Raw genomic sequence first — 17,510 nt, 5'->3', positions numbered from 1 at the left:
AGTTATATGCAAAGTCCTATAATGGCAAATCTATAGAAACAGAAAGTGGATTACTTGTTGCCTGAAGCTGTGGAGAATGGAGATCAATTTAAATTGGGCATAAGAGCTCTTTGTGGGATGAGAAAATGTTCCAAAATTGTATTGAGGTGATAGTTGTACAACTCTGTAAAGTAAAAGCCACTGAATTGTGGCCACCAAAAATGGATGTTTTCTACTGTATGTAAATTACAACTCAATAGGTCTGTTAAACATATATCCTCCAATGAATTTTTACTATACTCAGAATTAAATCTAAATTCACAACACTGTCTGAGCCCAAAGTCTAAGCTGTTTCTACTCTGTTCCTGTTTCTCCAGGAAATTAATGACATGTCAAAACCTTGTGTAAAATAAATAGATTTTTTATGGAGTTTGTCAATTGGGGTACCCAGGAGGACTAAGGATGGGGTTAACAATGAAACAAAGAATGCAGACATGTCACCCTTGTACACAATTGTCTTTACTATGCTCTTCAGGCTTATTATCTAATGCCCCACTTTCCATGCTCTGTCCAGTAACTGGGAAGTTTGGGCTAAGATTAAATAGACATCATGCTAATTTCCTTCTATTCACATATTCTATCAATCAAGTGGACAAAGAAAGTTTATTAATCAAGTACCAGTTGTTCCAACAATGTGCTGGATCCTGTGGGTGACTGATGAACAGAAATAAAATATAAAAGTGTGATCCAATGTAGAAAATAGAAAAAAAAATTGTAACTGTTATGGCTGAAATGGAAGCGGGACCACCAGAGTCCTTATTCTCTCTTCAAATCCAACTCTTCCTGACTCTATTAGTGGTTCATCATATACCTCCATGGAAATCCCAGGACTCCTCAGAACATATTTCAAAGCCACCAATAAAATTTATCCTCTTCATTTCAGAGATGAAGAAACAAATGTCCAAAAAAGGCAAAGAAGTAGCCCAAGAGAATGCAGCTATGGCCTTCCGGGTCCTCTAAATGTACAGAGTTACACATGAAGCAATTTAAGATTCAGATAATTATATACACAAGAGCTTTCTGGAGACTGGCACAGTTTCATACTTTTCTCCATCATAGTGCTTTGGCCATAAGCAGGGTTCAGCATTATATTTGGAGTGACAAAATGAAACCAAATAGGTAGTAAGTTTAGGGTACTGACTGAAATTTAAGTAGTCTCAAAGAAAGAAAGATATTACTGTGGGTGGGGGAAGATTTGATTCATTCAGTCAACATTTATTAGGAGTCTATAAGTGCCAGGAACTGAGAAGCAATTGGGTGTTCATTAAAGTTCTGTTTAATAATAGTAGGGGTGTGTGTGTGTGTGTGTGTGTGTGTGTATTATGTACCAGCAATGGTGCTAAGCATTTTATATGTCATCTAATTTCCCCATCATGATAGAATGAATAGGTATGTTTAGCTTCATTTTTACAGATGAAAATTCTGAGGTTGAGAGAACTAAAGTGGCTTGTCAAAGATCACAAAGCCAGGAAGTGGAGACTTGTGAGCCTAATCAGCTTTTCCACCATACCAAGGAACTTTCCTCATATGATAGATCTCAAGTGATAGAAAATAAGGCAATGGAAGTAAATCTTGTCCTGGTTTAGACACCAGTTTTCAGGGTGAAATTGGGCATATCATGGAACCTCCTGGAACCTTGGAAATTCTGCCTGAGAAGTAGAACTCCGTGAAGCCTCACACAGAGATCTCAGAAGACTTCATAAGGAAGAATCTGTAACATAATTGGCTTTACCAAGAGAGGAAAGCATCCAAGTCATTAAAGATGTGATTTTATGTGGAAAGTATTGTAATGAAATCCTCCAAAGAGAATAAAGTGCACCAGATGTGGCTGCAAAATCACAGGAAATCCACAATATACTTCTTTTATTTTTAATCCACAATCACTGGGGTGGATCCACTGGGTGGATTACCTAACTGTTGAACCAAGATACCTGAGCTCCCACAGCTATCCAAACAGAATCCTGAGTCAAAACAAAAACCAGTCATCTGGCTGACTTCTTTCCAATGGCTTTTTGCTGGATAACATGGAGTAGGAAGTGTAGAGAGGTTAATGGAATATCCATTCCTGGGCCAAACTTGGCAGGCTCATGTGTCATCCAGCTTTAGAGGTGACTTAGTCCTCACAAAACCCTTACTCACTCTTACTTACAATGCTTACTTACTTGCAAACCTTAGCCCTTACTCACACAGAAAACTGCACAGATTTGTTGATGAGCTACAAAAAATGGTGAGAAGTAGAGGCTCAGAATATATTATGTAGGTATATCCTACCAGGTCTTACTAATGCAGTGGTTTTCAAGTGTGATCCCTGAAACAGCAGTAACACTATTGCCTGGGAACTTGTTAGAAATGCATATGCTTAGGTTCCACCCTGATCTACTGAATCAGAGACTCTGGAGATGGGACCCAGCAATCTATTTCAATGGTCCTCCAGGTAGAGTCTGATGCAAAACCAGTGTGTTAATGTTTGATAATCACTATGCTAATGTTTCAATGTAGGGGGTCAGAGAGAGGGACAGATGAAGAATGATACCAGATTTGGGGGTGGGGAGACATTTACTACTGATGGAGCAGACTAGGAAAGGATAATGTTGCAGTGGGAGTGAAACTGAAAATTCTGTTGGAGCATATTTGAGATGGCAGTGACACATCCAATGGGGTTGGTTAAGTGGGAAGTTGGATATATGAGTCCAGAACTCAGGGGAGAATTCACAGCTATTCACCTTAATTCTAAGATCCTTGAGAACAAGTCTAATTCACCTTAATGGTCCCCACAGAATATACCAGTCTAGTGTATGACCCAGAACAAGTGGTAGATAAATGTCACTGAATGAAGAAAGGGGAGCAAGCTTTTCCTGCCTTCTCTAGTCTAGCTAGAACACTCCTTAAGCATCAAATGTTCTTCCATTTAATATTTATTTGCTCATCTGGGAAAACAGCTACTGTGAGAAAAGCAAATACCTTAGAACAGTTAAGTTTGAAGACTTTCTTACAGCTCACTAACAAATGTCAACTCTTTCCCATTCCCTTGGCTTGACTTGTCCATTCCTAAATTCCAGAGGTACCAGATCTCCTGTAACTGGCTATTGAGTGAGCACTAAGGTTGTGTCAGTTCTCAAGCCAGGTGACAGAGGAGCCTGCTGAAACTGCCACAGCAATGACTGAATGAAGGAAGGAATGAAAGAATATATATGCCAATTCAAAACTTGGCAACAGAATAACTTGTGTGCAACAATAAATCTCCCTATGGGAGCCCAAAAAGGTGGTGATCCATTTGGACTGCCAAATTTGGAAGGTTTTGGACAAGACCTATTCTAGGTCTACATTGAAGAATGAGTAGGAATTACAGGGTTGGAATGAGGGAAGGGCATTCGAAAAGGAGGGATTTACAATGGCAAAGGCCTGGGGGAGTGAAAGTGTGTAAGAGAGCAAGGAAAGTTCATGTAGATAAAAGATAGGCTGAATGAAAGGAAGTAGTAGCAGATAAGATTGGAAATGTGGATCTGGGCCAGACTGGCGAGCTGGGGCCCTGATCTTTCGGCTCTGGGGCTAGAGATTGGGACACCACCATTTTTGTTTTCATCCCTAAAGCAGCTCAGAAAGCCTTCAGGGAACAAAGCCACATAAAGCAACCTGGAGCAGCTTACACTGAGCCCAGCCCCCTGGAAAGGAGCAGTGCAACTCCACCCAGGCAAACACACCTGAAATTCAGTGCAGCGGGTCTCTCCCAGAAGACCAGCAGGAACATCAGGCAAATACCAAGGTTCCAGAACACACAGAACTGCAACACTCCAGCATCAGGGGAAAATAGTACATAGAATTTGAGGTTTTCCCTTCATGATTCTTTTAAAGTTTAAATTTTCCTATTCTTTTTTTCCTTTCCAATTAGTTCCTTATTTTATCAACACTTTGTTTTTAAGTCTTTTTTTTTAAAATTTCAGTTTTACCTTTACATTTTATAGATATAGTCTTCATTTTTTGCTTCCTTTCAATGTATTCAAATTATCTAGATAGATAGATAGATAGATAGATAGATCCCTGTAAAAAAACAGTATGGAGGCACTCAGTTGTCCTCCATTGGTGTGGTGTGGAGTGGGAACAGGCACAATTCCAGGACCACTCTTAGTGCCAGGACCTTACAAAGGGCAGTAACGTGAGACCCTCAGACTCCCCCTGGGAGGACTGCTGTGGGCATGCACCACACATTCTGCAGAGTTTGACATGCAAGAAAATGAAGACATTTTATCCCAGAGGGTTTACTAAATAAAGGGGACTGTAATCTCTCAACTCTGGAGCTGGAGAATGGGTCACGGCCATTTTTGTTTTTATCCTCTAAACAGGTGAGGAAAGCCTTCAGGAAACAAAAGCCACACAGAGGACCAGATCATATTTAGCCCATACCCCTGGCAAAGGGATGGTACAGAGCTTTCCAGGGAAAGTTACGTGAGAAGTACCACAGAAGGACCCTCCCCAGAAGATCAACTGGAAGAACAGGTGCAGGATATAAAATCAATGCACACAAACCAATTACATAGCTATATAATAACAATGTGATTGAAGAGAGAGAAATCAAAGAATTGATTCCATTTACAATTGCACCAAAAACTGTAAGATACCTAGGAATAAAAGTAACCAGAGAGATAAAAACTACAGATTGTTTATGAAATAAATTGAGGAATACACAAAGAGACAGAAAAACATTCCATGCTCATGGGTTGGAAGAACTAATGTTGTTAAAATGTCTATGCTGCCTAGAGCAATCTACACATTCAAAGCATTCCCTGTCAAAATACCATGTACCATTTTCACAGAGGTAGAACAACAAATCTAAAATTTTTATGGAACCAGAAAAGACCCTGAATCACCAGGGGAAGTTTGAAAAATAAAACCAAATCTGGGGGGCATCACAATGCCTGACTTCAAGCTATATTACAAAGCTGTGACCATCAAGACAGCATGGTACTGTCACAAAAAACAAACACATAGGTTAAAGGAACAGAAGAGAGATCAGAAATGGAACCTTAAGTCTATGGTCAACTAATCTTCAACAAGGCAGGAAAGAATATCCAATGGAAAGGGACAGTTTCTCCAATAAATGGTGCTGGGAAAATTGGACAGCCACATGCAGAAGAATGAAACTGACCATTCTCTTACACCATACACAAAGGTAAAACTCAATATGGATGAAAGACCTAAATGTGAAACAGGAATCCATCAAAATCCTAGAGAAGAACACAGGCAGCAACCTCTTCGAACTCAGCCACAGCAACTTCTTACAAGACACGTCTCTAAAGGCAAAGGAAACAAAACCAAAAATGAACTATTGGGACTTCACCAAGATAAAACTTTTCTGCACAGCAAAGAAAGAGTCAACAAAACTAAAATGCAACCTATAGAAAGGGAGAAGATATTTGAATATGACACATCACATAGAGGGCTGATATCCAAGATCTATAAACAACTTATCAAACTCAACACCAAAAAACAAATAATCCAGTCTAGAAAAGGGCAGAAGACATGAACAGACATTTCTCCAAAAAAGACAAAAATGACAAAGACCTGAAAAATGCTCAAGATCACTTGTCATCAGAAAAATACAAATCCAAACTGTAATGAGTTACCACCTCACACTAAATGAGTTACCACCTCACACTAGTCAGAATGGCTGAAATTAACAATATAGGAAAGAACAAATATTGGCGAGGATGCAGAGAAAGGGGAGCCCTCTTACACTGTTGGTGGGAATGCAAGCTAGTACAGCTACTCTGGAAAACAGTATGGATGTTCCTCATGAAGTAAAAAGTAGAACTACCCTATGACCCAGTAATTGTACTACTAGGTACTTACACCAAAGATAGAAATGTAGTGGGGGCACCTGTACTTCAATGTTTATAACAGCAATGTCCACAATAGCCAAATTGTGCAAAGAACCGAGATGTTGACAGATGAATGGATAAAGCAGTGACATACATATACAACGGACTATTACTCAGCCATCAGAAAGCATGAATACTTACAGTTTACATGGATGTGGATGGAACTAGGTGGTACTATGCTGAGCAAAGTAAGTTGATCAGAGAAAGATAATTATCATATGGCTTCACTTATATGCGGATTATAAAAAATGGCACACAGGGCTGTAGGGAAAGGGAGGGAAAACTGAATGGGAAGTCAACAGAGAGGGAGAAAAATCATGAGAGACTTAACTACAAGAAAGAAAGTGAGGCTTGGTGAAAGGGAGGTTGGTAAGGGGAAGGTTCAGTTGGGTGATGGACATTAAGGAAGGCACATGATTTGATGAGCACTGAGTGTTATACTCAACTGATTTCTTAAAAATAAGACAATGACATTTGTCATATCAATTGACTCTTCCTTTCATGAAAGATGTCTCTGTGGCATGTAATGTTGTTTGATACCATTTTACCCACAGACGTTCTTTCAGAATTGGAGTGAATCCTCCCAAACACTGCTGTTACTTTAACAACTAATATTTATATATTATTCTAAATCTTTTGTTGTTATCTCAACAATCTTTACAGCATCTTCACCAGGAGTAGATTCTACCTCAAGAAACCATTTTCCTTGCTCATCCAAGAGAAGCAACTCCTCATCTGTTAAGGTTTTATCAAGAGATTGCAGCAATCCAGTAAAATCTTCAGATTCTACTTCTAATTTCAGTTCTGTTATTTCTACTACATCTGCAGTTACTTCCTTCATTGAAGGCTTGTACCCCTCAAAGTCATTGAGGAGGGTGCAATTAATTTTATAAACACTTGTCAATGTTGATATTTTGACTACTTTCCATGAACCATGAGTGTTCTTAATGACATCTAGAACGAACATTTTCCAGAAGGTTTCTATTTACTTTGCCCAGATACATCAAAGGAATCATCATATGGCAGCTATACCCTTAGAAAATGTATTTCTTAAAGGTGGAATTACTCCTTAATCCATAGGCTACATAATGGATGCAGTGCTTTCAGAAATGGAAACAACATTAATTTTGATGTTTATTTCCATCTAAGCTCTTGGATGACCAGGCACCAATGAGTAGCACAATTTTCGAAGGAATCATTTTTTTTCCTTAATATTAGGTCTCAACAGTAAGCCTGGGAGGAGGGGCAAGATGACAGAGAAGTAGCAGACCCTGTTTCAACTGGTCCCCTAAAGTGAACTAAATATCTACCAGAACTCTCTGAAGACCCATGAAATCAGCTTGAGATGTAAGATTATCTTCTGGATCTCTAAGGGTGCAGAAGACATCAGTTGAGAAGTAAAGGGGAATGGGAACACTCAGACAGATATTGGAGGATAAACAGAAGGGGGAGGGAGCCACCAGAAGTGACCCATTGGAAAGTAATACCCCGATAAGAAAGTGCCCAGTGACTGGGGAGCAGCATTAACTTGGAGTCTAGTTAAAAGCACTCAAAAAGAGCAAAAGATCTTAAGGGGCACCTGGTGGAATCAGATGGTCATGGGCACGTGCCTTAGCCAATGATCCCAAGATGGTCACCAATGGAGACCACATGTGCCAGAGAGAGTCCGGCAGGGCCTCCAGTCCATGGGCCCTGAGCCTGAGACTTTCTGCTGCTTACACCACTGCTCAGCTGGGTGCACTCCCGCCCATGCCTAAGAGAGCCTGATGTGAGGGCCGGCTGGCACTCTCTAGGATGGCAGCCTTCCATGACTAGCTGTGCCTGAGAGAACCCAGCGGTATCTCCAGTCTGGATCCCTCAGCCGACAGCCTTCCCTGACTTGTGCAACTACTGGGTCTGAGCAAGCTCGGTGTGGGCCTGGACTCCAGACAGCAGTTCCAGCAAAGGCAGCAACCAGAAACGGGCTCCCTGGACCAATATTGCTCCTGGTTTTAGTGGCATGGGGGTGCAGAGACAACTGGGGGCCTTCAGGTGACCACTGGGATGGTGGCTGGGGGTTCACACCATCTGTGGGAGGTTGCATTGTTCAGTGGAGTTTGCAGAGGGGGAGTCTGTGTGTTCTGGATCACCCAGAGGGGAACATTCTGAGGATTTTCTTGGAGGCAGAGGTCTGGGTGCAGACAGATTCTTTGCTTTGATCCTCGGAAAAGCCACAGAACAAAGAACAAAAACCTGAAAAACCGTTTTCTACAGAGCCCAGCCCTTTGATAACCTGCAGGGTAACTCAACCAAAGCAAGACTGACAGGAGAATGAAGCAGCAGGCACCTGCCCCAGAAGACAAGCCAAAAGAACAAGAGGGCAACCACCACAGGGTATCCATAAAGCTGTAAACCCCAACATCAGGAGGAAATAACATATTAAGCTCTGGTATCGCCCTAAAATCTGTATATTTCATAGATACAACTTATATTTTTTTTAATCTCACAATTCATGTTCTTTTAATTTTTTTAACCTACTTACCATTAAAACTAGAGGTTTAATACAACATATTCCTTAATAAATTTTAAATTGAACTTTTTCATACATATACCTATGTATCTTTTTCTTTTTTTAAATATACATATAGATATAAGCTTCAAGGTAATCCTTTTTCCCTATTCAATACTACCACTATATATAAACCAGTTTCAATTTCCCTGTATCTTTGGAAAATTGAGTCCTTTAACAAAGATATCAAGATACACCCAGGAAGAAATGAAATAACCTTCCTTGCCCACATTGAGGATTTATAACCACCCTCCCATTTTATTCTTCTGTCAGTGTTTCTGTGTATTTGTTGTTGTTCTGGTATTATATAAATCTTATTCTTGGGTTCATGTTGGCTGGGTTCTTCTTTTTTTCTTGTCATTTACTTTTGTCATCTTTTTGTTTGTTTGTTTTTGTTCTTATACCTTATAAATCTTACTTTTAGGGCTCATTTTGGCTGATTTTTCTCTTTTTTCTCTTTCTCTCTCTATTTTTTTTTTCCTTCTTGGTAATGACTTGCGATTACTCTGAAACTTTCCAGGGTGCACCTTGCCTAGATCATGGTTGATATACTTAGCTTTACAACCCCTCAACCATCTCTCATCAAAATCAACACCCAACAGAGGAAAAATTCAGAGACTGTGCCCTCTGCCACAGAACTACTGGATATGGACATAAACAGTGTGTTGGAAAGGGAATTCAGGGTAACAATTATCCAGGCAATGGCTAGGTTGGAGAAAACCATGAGTAATAACATAGAATCTCTAAGGGTAGAAGTTAGAGCTGATCTGGCAGAAGTTCAAAATGCTATCAATGAGATCCAATCTAATCTAAATACTCTAACAGCTGGGATAACTGAATCAGAAGATAGAAGGACAAACTGATAGAGAAAAAGGATCAGAAGGAGGCCTAGAACAAACAGTGTAGAAGCCACAAAAACAGAATTAGGGAAATAAATGATGCCATGAAACATTTCAATGTCAGAATTACTAGGCTCCCTGAGGGGGTGGAGAAAGAGAGAAGACTAGAAGATATAGTTGAACAAATTCTGAACATGAAAATTTCTCCAATCTGGGGAGTGGAATAAATGTTCATGTCCTAGAGGCAGAAACACCTCCCAAGATCAACAAATCTAGAAAGGCCTCCAGAAACTTGACTGTGATGTTCACAAATCATAATTTTAGAAAACAGGTCCTAAGGGCAACTAGGGGGAAGAGATTCCTTATGTACAGGGGAAGGTCCATCAGAATAATGTCAAACCTGTCCACAGAAACCTGACAAGCCAGAAAGGGCTGGCAAGACATACTCAGGGCACTAAATGAGAAGAACATGCAGCCAAGAATACTTTTTCCAGCAAAGCTGACATTCAAAATTGATGAGATAAAGAGCTTCCAAGACTGGCAATGGTTAAAAGAGTATGTGACCACCAAGCCAGCACTATTAAGAGGGGTTCTATAAAAAAAGAAAGAATACAAGAGTGACATAGAACAGAAATTTACAAAGACAATCTATAGAAACAAGGACTTCAGAGGCAACACAATATCAATAAAAACTTATTTTTCAATAATCACTCTCAATGTGAACAGCCTAAATGCTCCTATAAAACAGCACAGGGTTGAAGACTGGGTAAAATGACAGGGCCCATCCACATGCTGTCTACAAGAGACACATTTGGAACCTAACCATACATCAAGACTGAAATTGAAGGGATGGAGAACAATCTTTCATGCCAATGCACCTCAAAAGAAAGCTGGGGTAGTGATTCTTATATCAGATAAATTAGATTTTAAGCTGAAGACTGTAGTCAGAGATAGAAAAGGAGACTACATCATTCTTAAAGGGTCTATCCACTAAGAAGATTTAACAATTGTAAATATTTATACCCCCAAAATAGGAGCAGCCAACTATGGAAGCCAACTGTTAACCAAAATAGTCATAATGACATGAATACATTAATTATAGGGGTACCTTAACATGCCACTCTCAGTAACACACAGATCATCCAAGCAGAAAATCAATAAAGAAACAAGAGCATTGAGTGACACATTGGACCAGATGTACCTCATAGATATACACAGAACAGCCCACCCTAAAACAACAGAATACTCATTCTTCTTGAGCACACATGGAACTTTCTCCAGAATAGACCACATACTGGGTCAAAAAATCAGGACTCAACTTATACCAAAAGACTGAGATTAATCCCTGCATATTCTCAGACCACAATGCTTTGAAACTGGAACACAGAAAAGTTTTGGAAGGGATTCAAACACTTGGAAGCTAAAGACCATCCTGCTCAAGAATGTTTGGATCGTCCAGAAAATCAAATAAAAACATAAACAAGTCATGGAAACCAAAGGGAATGAAGACACATTGGTCAAAAACCTATGGTATACAGTAAAAGCAATCCTAAGTGTAAATACATAGCCATCCAAGCCTCACTCAAAAAAAAAAAACCAACCTGAAAATTTCTGAATACACCAACTCTCTTTATACCTTAAAGAACTGGAAAATCAACAACAAATTAAGCCAACCCCATGCACAAGAAGGGAAATAATTAAGAAACTAGACTTAAATGAATAATTTAAATTAATTTTTAAAAATTAAGAAACTAGAGATACAGTAGAAAACATCAATGAAGCTAGAAGCTGGTTCTTTGAAGGAATCAGTAAGATTGATAAGCCACCGGCCAGACTAAATGAAAAGAAAAGAGACAGGACACAAATTATTAAAATTATGAATGAAAGGGGAGAGATCATGACTAACACCAAGGAAACAGAAACAATCATCAGAAATTATTATCAACAATTACATGCCAATAAGTTAAGCAACCTAGAAGAAATAGATGCATTCCTGGAAACCTATAAACTTCCAAGATTGAAACAGGAAGAAATTGACAACATGAATAGACTGATATCTAGTAATACTAGTTTCTTTTTTTTAGATTGAAGCAGTGATCAAAAACATCTCAAAAAACAAAAGCCGAGGACCTGACGGATTCCCTGGGGAATTCCACCAAACATTGAAAGAAGGGATCTGTACTTGAGGAACTACAGAACACTAATGAAAGAAATTGAAAAAGACAAAAAGATGGAAAAGTATTACATGCTCATGGATCAGAAGAATAATCATTGGGTGAGCCTGGTGGTGGGTATTAAGAAGGGCACATATTGCAGGGAGCACTGGCTGTGGTGCATAAACAATGAATCTTGGAACACTGAAAAAATAAAACTAAATTAAAAAAACAGTAGGGTTAAAATATGCAGTAAGCTATGTTGTTAACAGATGTGCTCTCATCAAGGCTTGTTGTTCCATTTATGGAACAACAAGGCAGAATAGATTCAGAATAGATTCACAATAATTCTTTTTTTTTAAGATTTATTTATTTATTTGAGAGACAGAAATCACAAGGAGGCAGAGAGGCAGGCAGAGAGAGAGAAGGAAGCAGGCTCCCCGCTGAGCAGAGAGCCCGATGTGGGGCTCGATTCCAGGACCCTGGGATCATGACCGGAGCCGAAGGCAGAGGCTTAACCCACTGAGCCACTGGAGCCCCCCCCCTTTTTAAAGATTTCATTTATTGGTTTGATAGAGAGAAAGACAGCAAGAGCAGGAACACAAGTAAGAGGAATGGGAGAGGGAGAAGCAAGCTTCCCACTGAGCTGGGAGCTAATGCAGGGCTTGATCTCAGGACCCTGAGATCATGATCTGAGCCAAAGGCTCAGACTGAGCCACCCAGGCACCCTGATTCAGGATAATTCTTAAGGGCACTAGAATCTTCAGAACAGTAAATGAGCCTTGCCTTCAACTTTAAAGTCACCAGTTGTATCAGCCCTTAACAAGAGAGTCAGCCTATTCTTTGAAGCTTTCAAACTAGTCATTGACTTCTCTCTAGCTATGGAAGTCTTAGAAGACATCTACTTCCAATATAAGGCTATTTAATTTACACTGAAAATCTGTTGTTTAGTGTGCTCACATTCATTAATTATGTTAGCTACATTTCTGGATAACTTGTTGCAGCTTCTACATCAGTACTTGAGCTGCTTCCCCTTATACTTCTCTGTTATGGAGAAGGCTTCTTTCCTTAAGCCTCATGAAACAGCCTCTGCTAGCTTCAAACTTTTCTTATGTAGCTTTCTCACCTCTCTCAACCTTCACAGAAATGAAAAAGGTTAGGGTCTTGCTCTGGATTTGGATTTGGCTGGAGGGAATGTTGTGGCATATTTTATGTTCTATCCAGACCACTAAAACTTTCTCCATATCAGCAGTAAGGTTGTTTTGCTCCCTTATCATCCACTGGAGCAGCATTTTCAACTTCTTCAAGAACTTTTCCTTTGCATTCCCAACCTCATTTACTGTTTGGCACAACAAGCCTAGCTTTTGGTCTATCTCAGCTTTTGACTTGCCTTCAATAAGTTTATTAATTTCTAGTTTTTTATTTAAAGTGAGAGATGTATTTCTCTCTTGAACACTTAGATATCACTGTAGACTTATTAATTGGCCTAATTTCAATATTGATATGTCTCATGGAACAGGAAAGCTCAAGGAGTTGGAGAAAGATGGAAAACAATTGGGCAGTTGAGCAGTCAGAACAGACATTTACTGATTAAGTCCATCATTTTATATGGGTGCAGTTCAGGGCAACCTGAAACAATTACAATAGTACATCAAAGATTACTAACCACTGATCACCAAAACAAATATAATAATAATGAAAAAAGTTAGAAATATTACAAGAATTACCAAAATATGACATGGAGACTTTAAGTGAGCAAATGCTATAGTAAAAATATTACACAAAATCTTGCTTGATGCAGGGTTGACACAAACATTTAATCTGTAAAAACAAATCAAAACTATCTGCAAAGTACAACAAAATAAGGTACCCCGTTTATACTTCCAAAATGTGTTTTCCTTTCTTAAGTGGGGAAAACTTGTGTATAGATATGTATGCACTAAGACCTGGGTGGATGTGTGCATATGAATGGCATGTGCAGGATAAGGAGATATTAGTATGCATTTGGGGAGCTGGTGAAGGGCTCTACTTCATCTAGTGGTGGTTGCACCTTGTCTGCCTCATAGCTTATTTTCTTCCCTCTTCTCCATCTCCTTTCTTTTGTTCTAATCTCCTTATCCCCTTTCTACATATCTGCATGCTCCCTTACCACCAATTGAAAGCCTAATGAATGGGCTGGCAAAACAGATCAGTGTGAGATTTGGGGCCTGTGGTCTGAAGCACAGTATTGGGAGTGTGGTTGAGATTGGGAGGAAGGACAGGGCTGGATATGTAGTCAGAGTCAGGAGTGGGGAATGGCCTGTGGTTGGAAAATCTATTCCTGAAACATTTTCCATTTCAAATTCTACCATCGGTATGCATGAACACTGAGTATGAATGTTTATTTCTGGTCCTGATCTGGGGGTCTGTCTAGCTTCCAGCTTATCTTAATTAGTTCTTTTGGTGATGTTGCCATCATCACTGCTACTTAAGCTCAGAAGTGACATTATTATTATTTTTTAACAGAAATAGGCTGCTCTGCTCATAACTTCTAGGGATTTGAGACTGTAAATAATAGTTAATGTATCAGCATTTGTTAAAATATGTATGCCATGTGAATGGGAGGGTATATTCTCTTTTCCTTTCCTAGCTCTATGACCATAAATAGGTTATATTACTTCTCTGAACCTCAGTGTCCTTACTGTATAATGGGGATAATAATTCCTACCACAGATTTTCACTAGGAAGAATAAATATAAATGAGCCAAGAGCTCTGAAATTAGATGATCAACAACAAATGTGAGCTCCTTTCTCCAGTTCCTTCTACCCCTTCTCCTACCCTACTTCTTTCCCCCTCCCATACATGTTTACCTTTCCCATGTGTGAACATCAAGTATGTATTTATAGTACTTTCCCCACTTTAAATTCTTAAACCAAGTGATGTAATCTCTGTATATTACTGCAAAATTGCCTAAAGCAAACTAATTTAAATGACTTTTGGGGCATACATATTTAGAATTGTTATGTCTTCTTGGCGGCTTGACCCTTTCTCATTATGTAATATCCCACTCTGTTCCTGGGATTTGTCTTTGCTCTGAAATCTGCTTTATCTAACATTAACATAGCTGCTCCTGGTTTCTTTTAATTAAAGTTTCCATAGTAATTTTTCCCCAACTTTCACTCTCAGCTTACCTATATCATTATATTTGAAGTGCATTTCTTTATAGATAACATATGGTTAATTTTTTTTTAATCCACTCTTTCACACCGGTGTATTTAGACCATTTATATGCACATAATTATTGATATGTTAAGGCTCAGCCTGCCATTTTAGTTACCTGTTTGTTCTACTTGGTTTTAGTTTCAGTTTTTGTTTTGGTTTTGTGCCCTGCTTTTCTGTGGGTAGCTTGAACACTTTTTAAAATTCCATTTTGACTTATCTATAATGTTTTTGAATGCATGCATCTCTTTGTACAGCTTTTTTTAGTTTCTTCTTATTATTACATTATGCATGCATAATTTATCACAGTCATCTAATGTCATCATTGTATCAGCTCAAGTGAAATATACAAACCTCACCTCCCTTTACACTCCTCTATTTGTGACATGAATATCTTAAATGTTTACATACACTGAGAACCACATGAGACAGTATGATAACTTTTGATGCAGTCATCAAGCATAATTCAGACAACTTAAGAGGAAAAGACTTCTCTTGTATTTACCCATGCTTTTTCTCACTGTATTCTTCCTTGTAAATGTCCTTTTATTGTTTATTTTGTATTTGAGGAACTTACTTTAGACATTCTTATAAAGTAGACCTCCTATTGATAAATTCCCTGCTTCAATTCACTTCAGAATGTCTTGATTAATCCTTTTATTCATATAGGACATTATCACTGGATATAGGATGTTGGGTTTCATTTGGAATTTCATTCAGGGTTCATGATTCTCTTCTTTCAATACTTGGAAAATTTGTGTCACTTTCTGCTAGGACCTCATCACTGACTGATGAGAAATCTGTTATTGTTTTCTAAAATCTTTCCCCTGAAGGTATAGATAAAGTGTTGTTTCTTTTTGGTTGCTTTCTAAATCTTTTCTTTGCCCTTTGTTTAGAAGGTTGATTATGATGTGTCTTGGTGTGAATTTTTTCACATTTTCCTGAGAGTGTTTGTTTTGCTTGTTGAATCTGGAGTTCATGTTCTTTGCTCAATTTGAGAAGTTTTAGCCACTATTTCTTTAAGTACCTACCTAGTCCTGATTCTTTCTCAGGATACTTGCTGAAATAAGCAATAGTGGGTCAATGAACTTTGTACACCAGGTGCTCAATAAATAATAGTTCCCTTCCCTTTATACCCTTGCAAAAGTAGAGATGCAACCTTTTAAAGGACAAAAAAAGCTCAAGTGCTTCCTTATACTCACATGTGTGAGTCTCATCAAAGACATTTACTCCAAGGGTTAAGCTTCTTGTTCCAAGGTCTTATTTCTTAAAGAGACACACTTGATATCCACATCATCTCCCCTAGGTTCCATGAAAGCCCTAAAGGGAGACTGTCCAACCCAGGCCACCCTCAGAATGAGGGTGGAAGCTGGGGTCCTGGATGGGGGACTTGTTCTGGCAAAGCAGAGTAGGTGAAGGAAAGCCTGCTACCAGCCCAAACAGTTCACTTACCTGACTACACTGTGATCTGATCAAGAACAACATCATCGCCTTGCCACAAGCTGTGCCTGGAAAGAAAGGGTCAGGACGCAGGCAACTCCCACTTTGTTGGCCAGCGCTTCACCTCTGGCGCCTCAAAGCTCCAGCTGAGCTCCCACCATCTGGCACAGCAACCACCTCCCCCGTCTCCATTGCTCCCATCCCCCTTACAGAGCAACGGGTAGGAGAGGAAGAAGGTGGTGAATGTGTGAATGCAAAAAATAATCACGCGCAAGTGCTAGCGGTCCTACTAGTCCCAGCCTGCCAGATACTTCTGCATCCTCAGCTCTCAGTCCCTGGCGGCCACCACCAGCCCAAATGCGCTGTTGCTCTCAAAAGGCTAGCCTGAGCTCTAGGTCCTGAAGTTAATGAAGCTGAAAAAATTCTTTACTCGGAAAGAGAAAGGAGTCACATACACCACGGAGCCAACAAACACTAAATAAATAAATAAATAAATATTTTTTAAAAAATGGATCTAAGAATGCCGTCCCCCAACTCCCACTCCAAGATGAAAAAAGCTGTCTTGGAACTACCACCACCACCACCACCACCACCCACAGCCCACTCCCACTCCACCCATGCCGTGTTCTCCCCAACCCCCATGTGTCTCCATCTGGCTTTCTCTCTGACATCTGGCAAATGGTCTCTCTTGGTCAGTCTCTCCGCTTGGTTCAGTTCCGACACTTTCCCCCCTCCCTCCCATCCTTGAATTCCGTGAATCTGTTCCTTTCCCGCCCCTCTCCACAAGTAGCTTAACAATAGATACTTTCTGTAGGTAACTCCGCTCTCTCCCTCCCGCAGCAGGGGGATTCTGGGGGCCTCAAGGGGTCTGAGGGGGCGCTGCAATGTTCCGCTTACCTGATCTCTTTAATGCTTTCCAATTTACACATGATTTCTTGCTCATCTGCCATGCTTTTCACTCTCAATTTCACGTCCCGAGAAATGTACAAACACACAAGACCAGGAATACAATAGACACGGCGCAACCAACGCCTCCGGGCATGGGGCTCTGAGTCTGTGCGGTAGGGATTCAAAGCACCTTGGGAGCTGTAGTCCGCAGCTCCAGGACCAGCCAGGCAGCCCACGGAGAAGCGGGACTACAAATCCCAGAAGGCCAAGCGAGATATGCCAGTTTCTCTTCCTGCAGTCACATTTTAGATTAATTTGTCACGGATAATTGTGTCAAAGGTTGTGAGGTGTTCAAGGGAATTAGGCTATTCGACTGGCCCCTGCGGAAAAAAATGGGAAAAAATACCCCAGAAGGCAACTGGAGAGATAAGAGACACACTCACTCACACCTTTCCTGGGGCCCCTATGCCTACACACTCCCAAAAGGTAACCAGGAGTCCCTAATTGGTGGATGCTGTCAGTCTGCAA

At 39.9% G+C, this 17,510-nt stretch overlaps 1 protein-coding gene across 3 annotated transcripts in view; it reads right to left on the bottom strand.

Moving 5' to 3' along the window:
- The window catches only part of ZC4H2 (zinc finger C4H2-type containing), a 68,254-nt gene extending 51,109 nt beyond the window's left edge, over positions 1 to 17,145 (bottom strand). The window contains exons 1-2 of one of the 3 annotated variants that reach the window (XM_044235299.1): positions 16,992 to 17,071; positions 16,107 to 16,162 (exon numbers count right to left, since the gene is read on the bottom strand). Coding sequence is in view for 2 of the 3 variants with exons in the window: in XM_044235300.1 (XP_044091235.1) it covers positions 16,992 to 17,044 (53 nt within the window). In the remaining variant the exon portion in view is untranslated. Of the gene's footprint in view, positions 1 to 16,106; positions 16,163 to 16,991 lie in introns of all 3 variants that reach the window. The other 2 variants (XM_044235300.1, XM_044235301.1) reach the window with 2 other exon arrangements.
- Positions 17,146 to 17,510: the final 365 nt, after the last annotated feature.

The sequence above is a fragment of the Neovison vison genome, chromosome X (assembly GCF_020171115.1).
Source record: "Neovison vison isolate M4711 chromosome X, ASM_NN_V1, whole genome shotgun sequence".
Taxonomy (NCBI): Eukaryota; Metazoa; Chordata; class Mammalia; order Carnivora; family Mustelidae; genus Neogale; species Neogale vison.
Note: the sequence above shows the minus strand (reverse complement) of the source record. Positions and strands in the feature narration are given on the sequence as shown.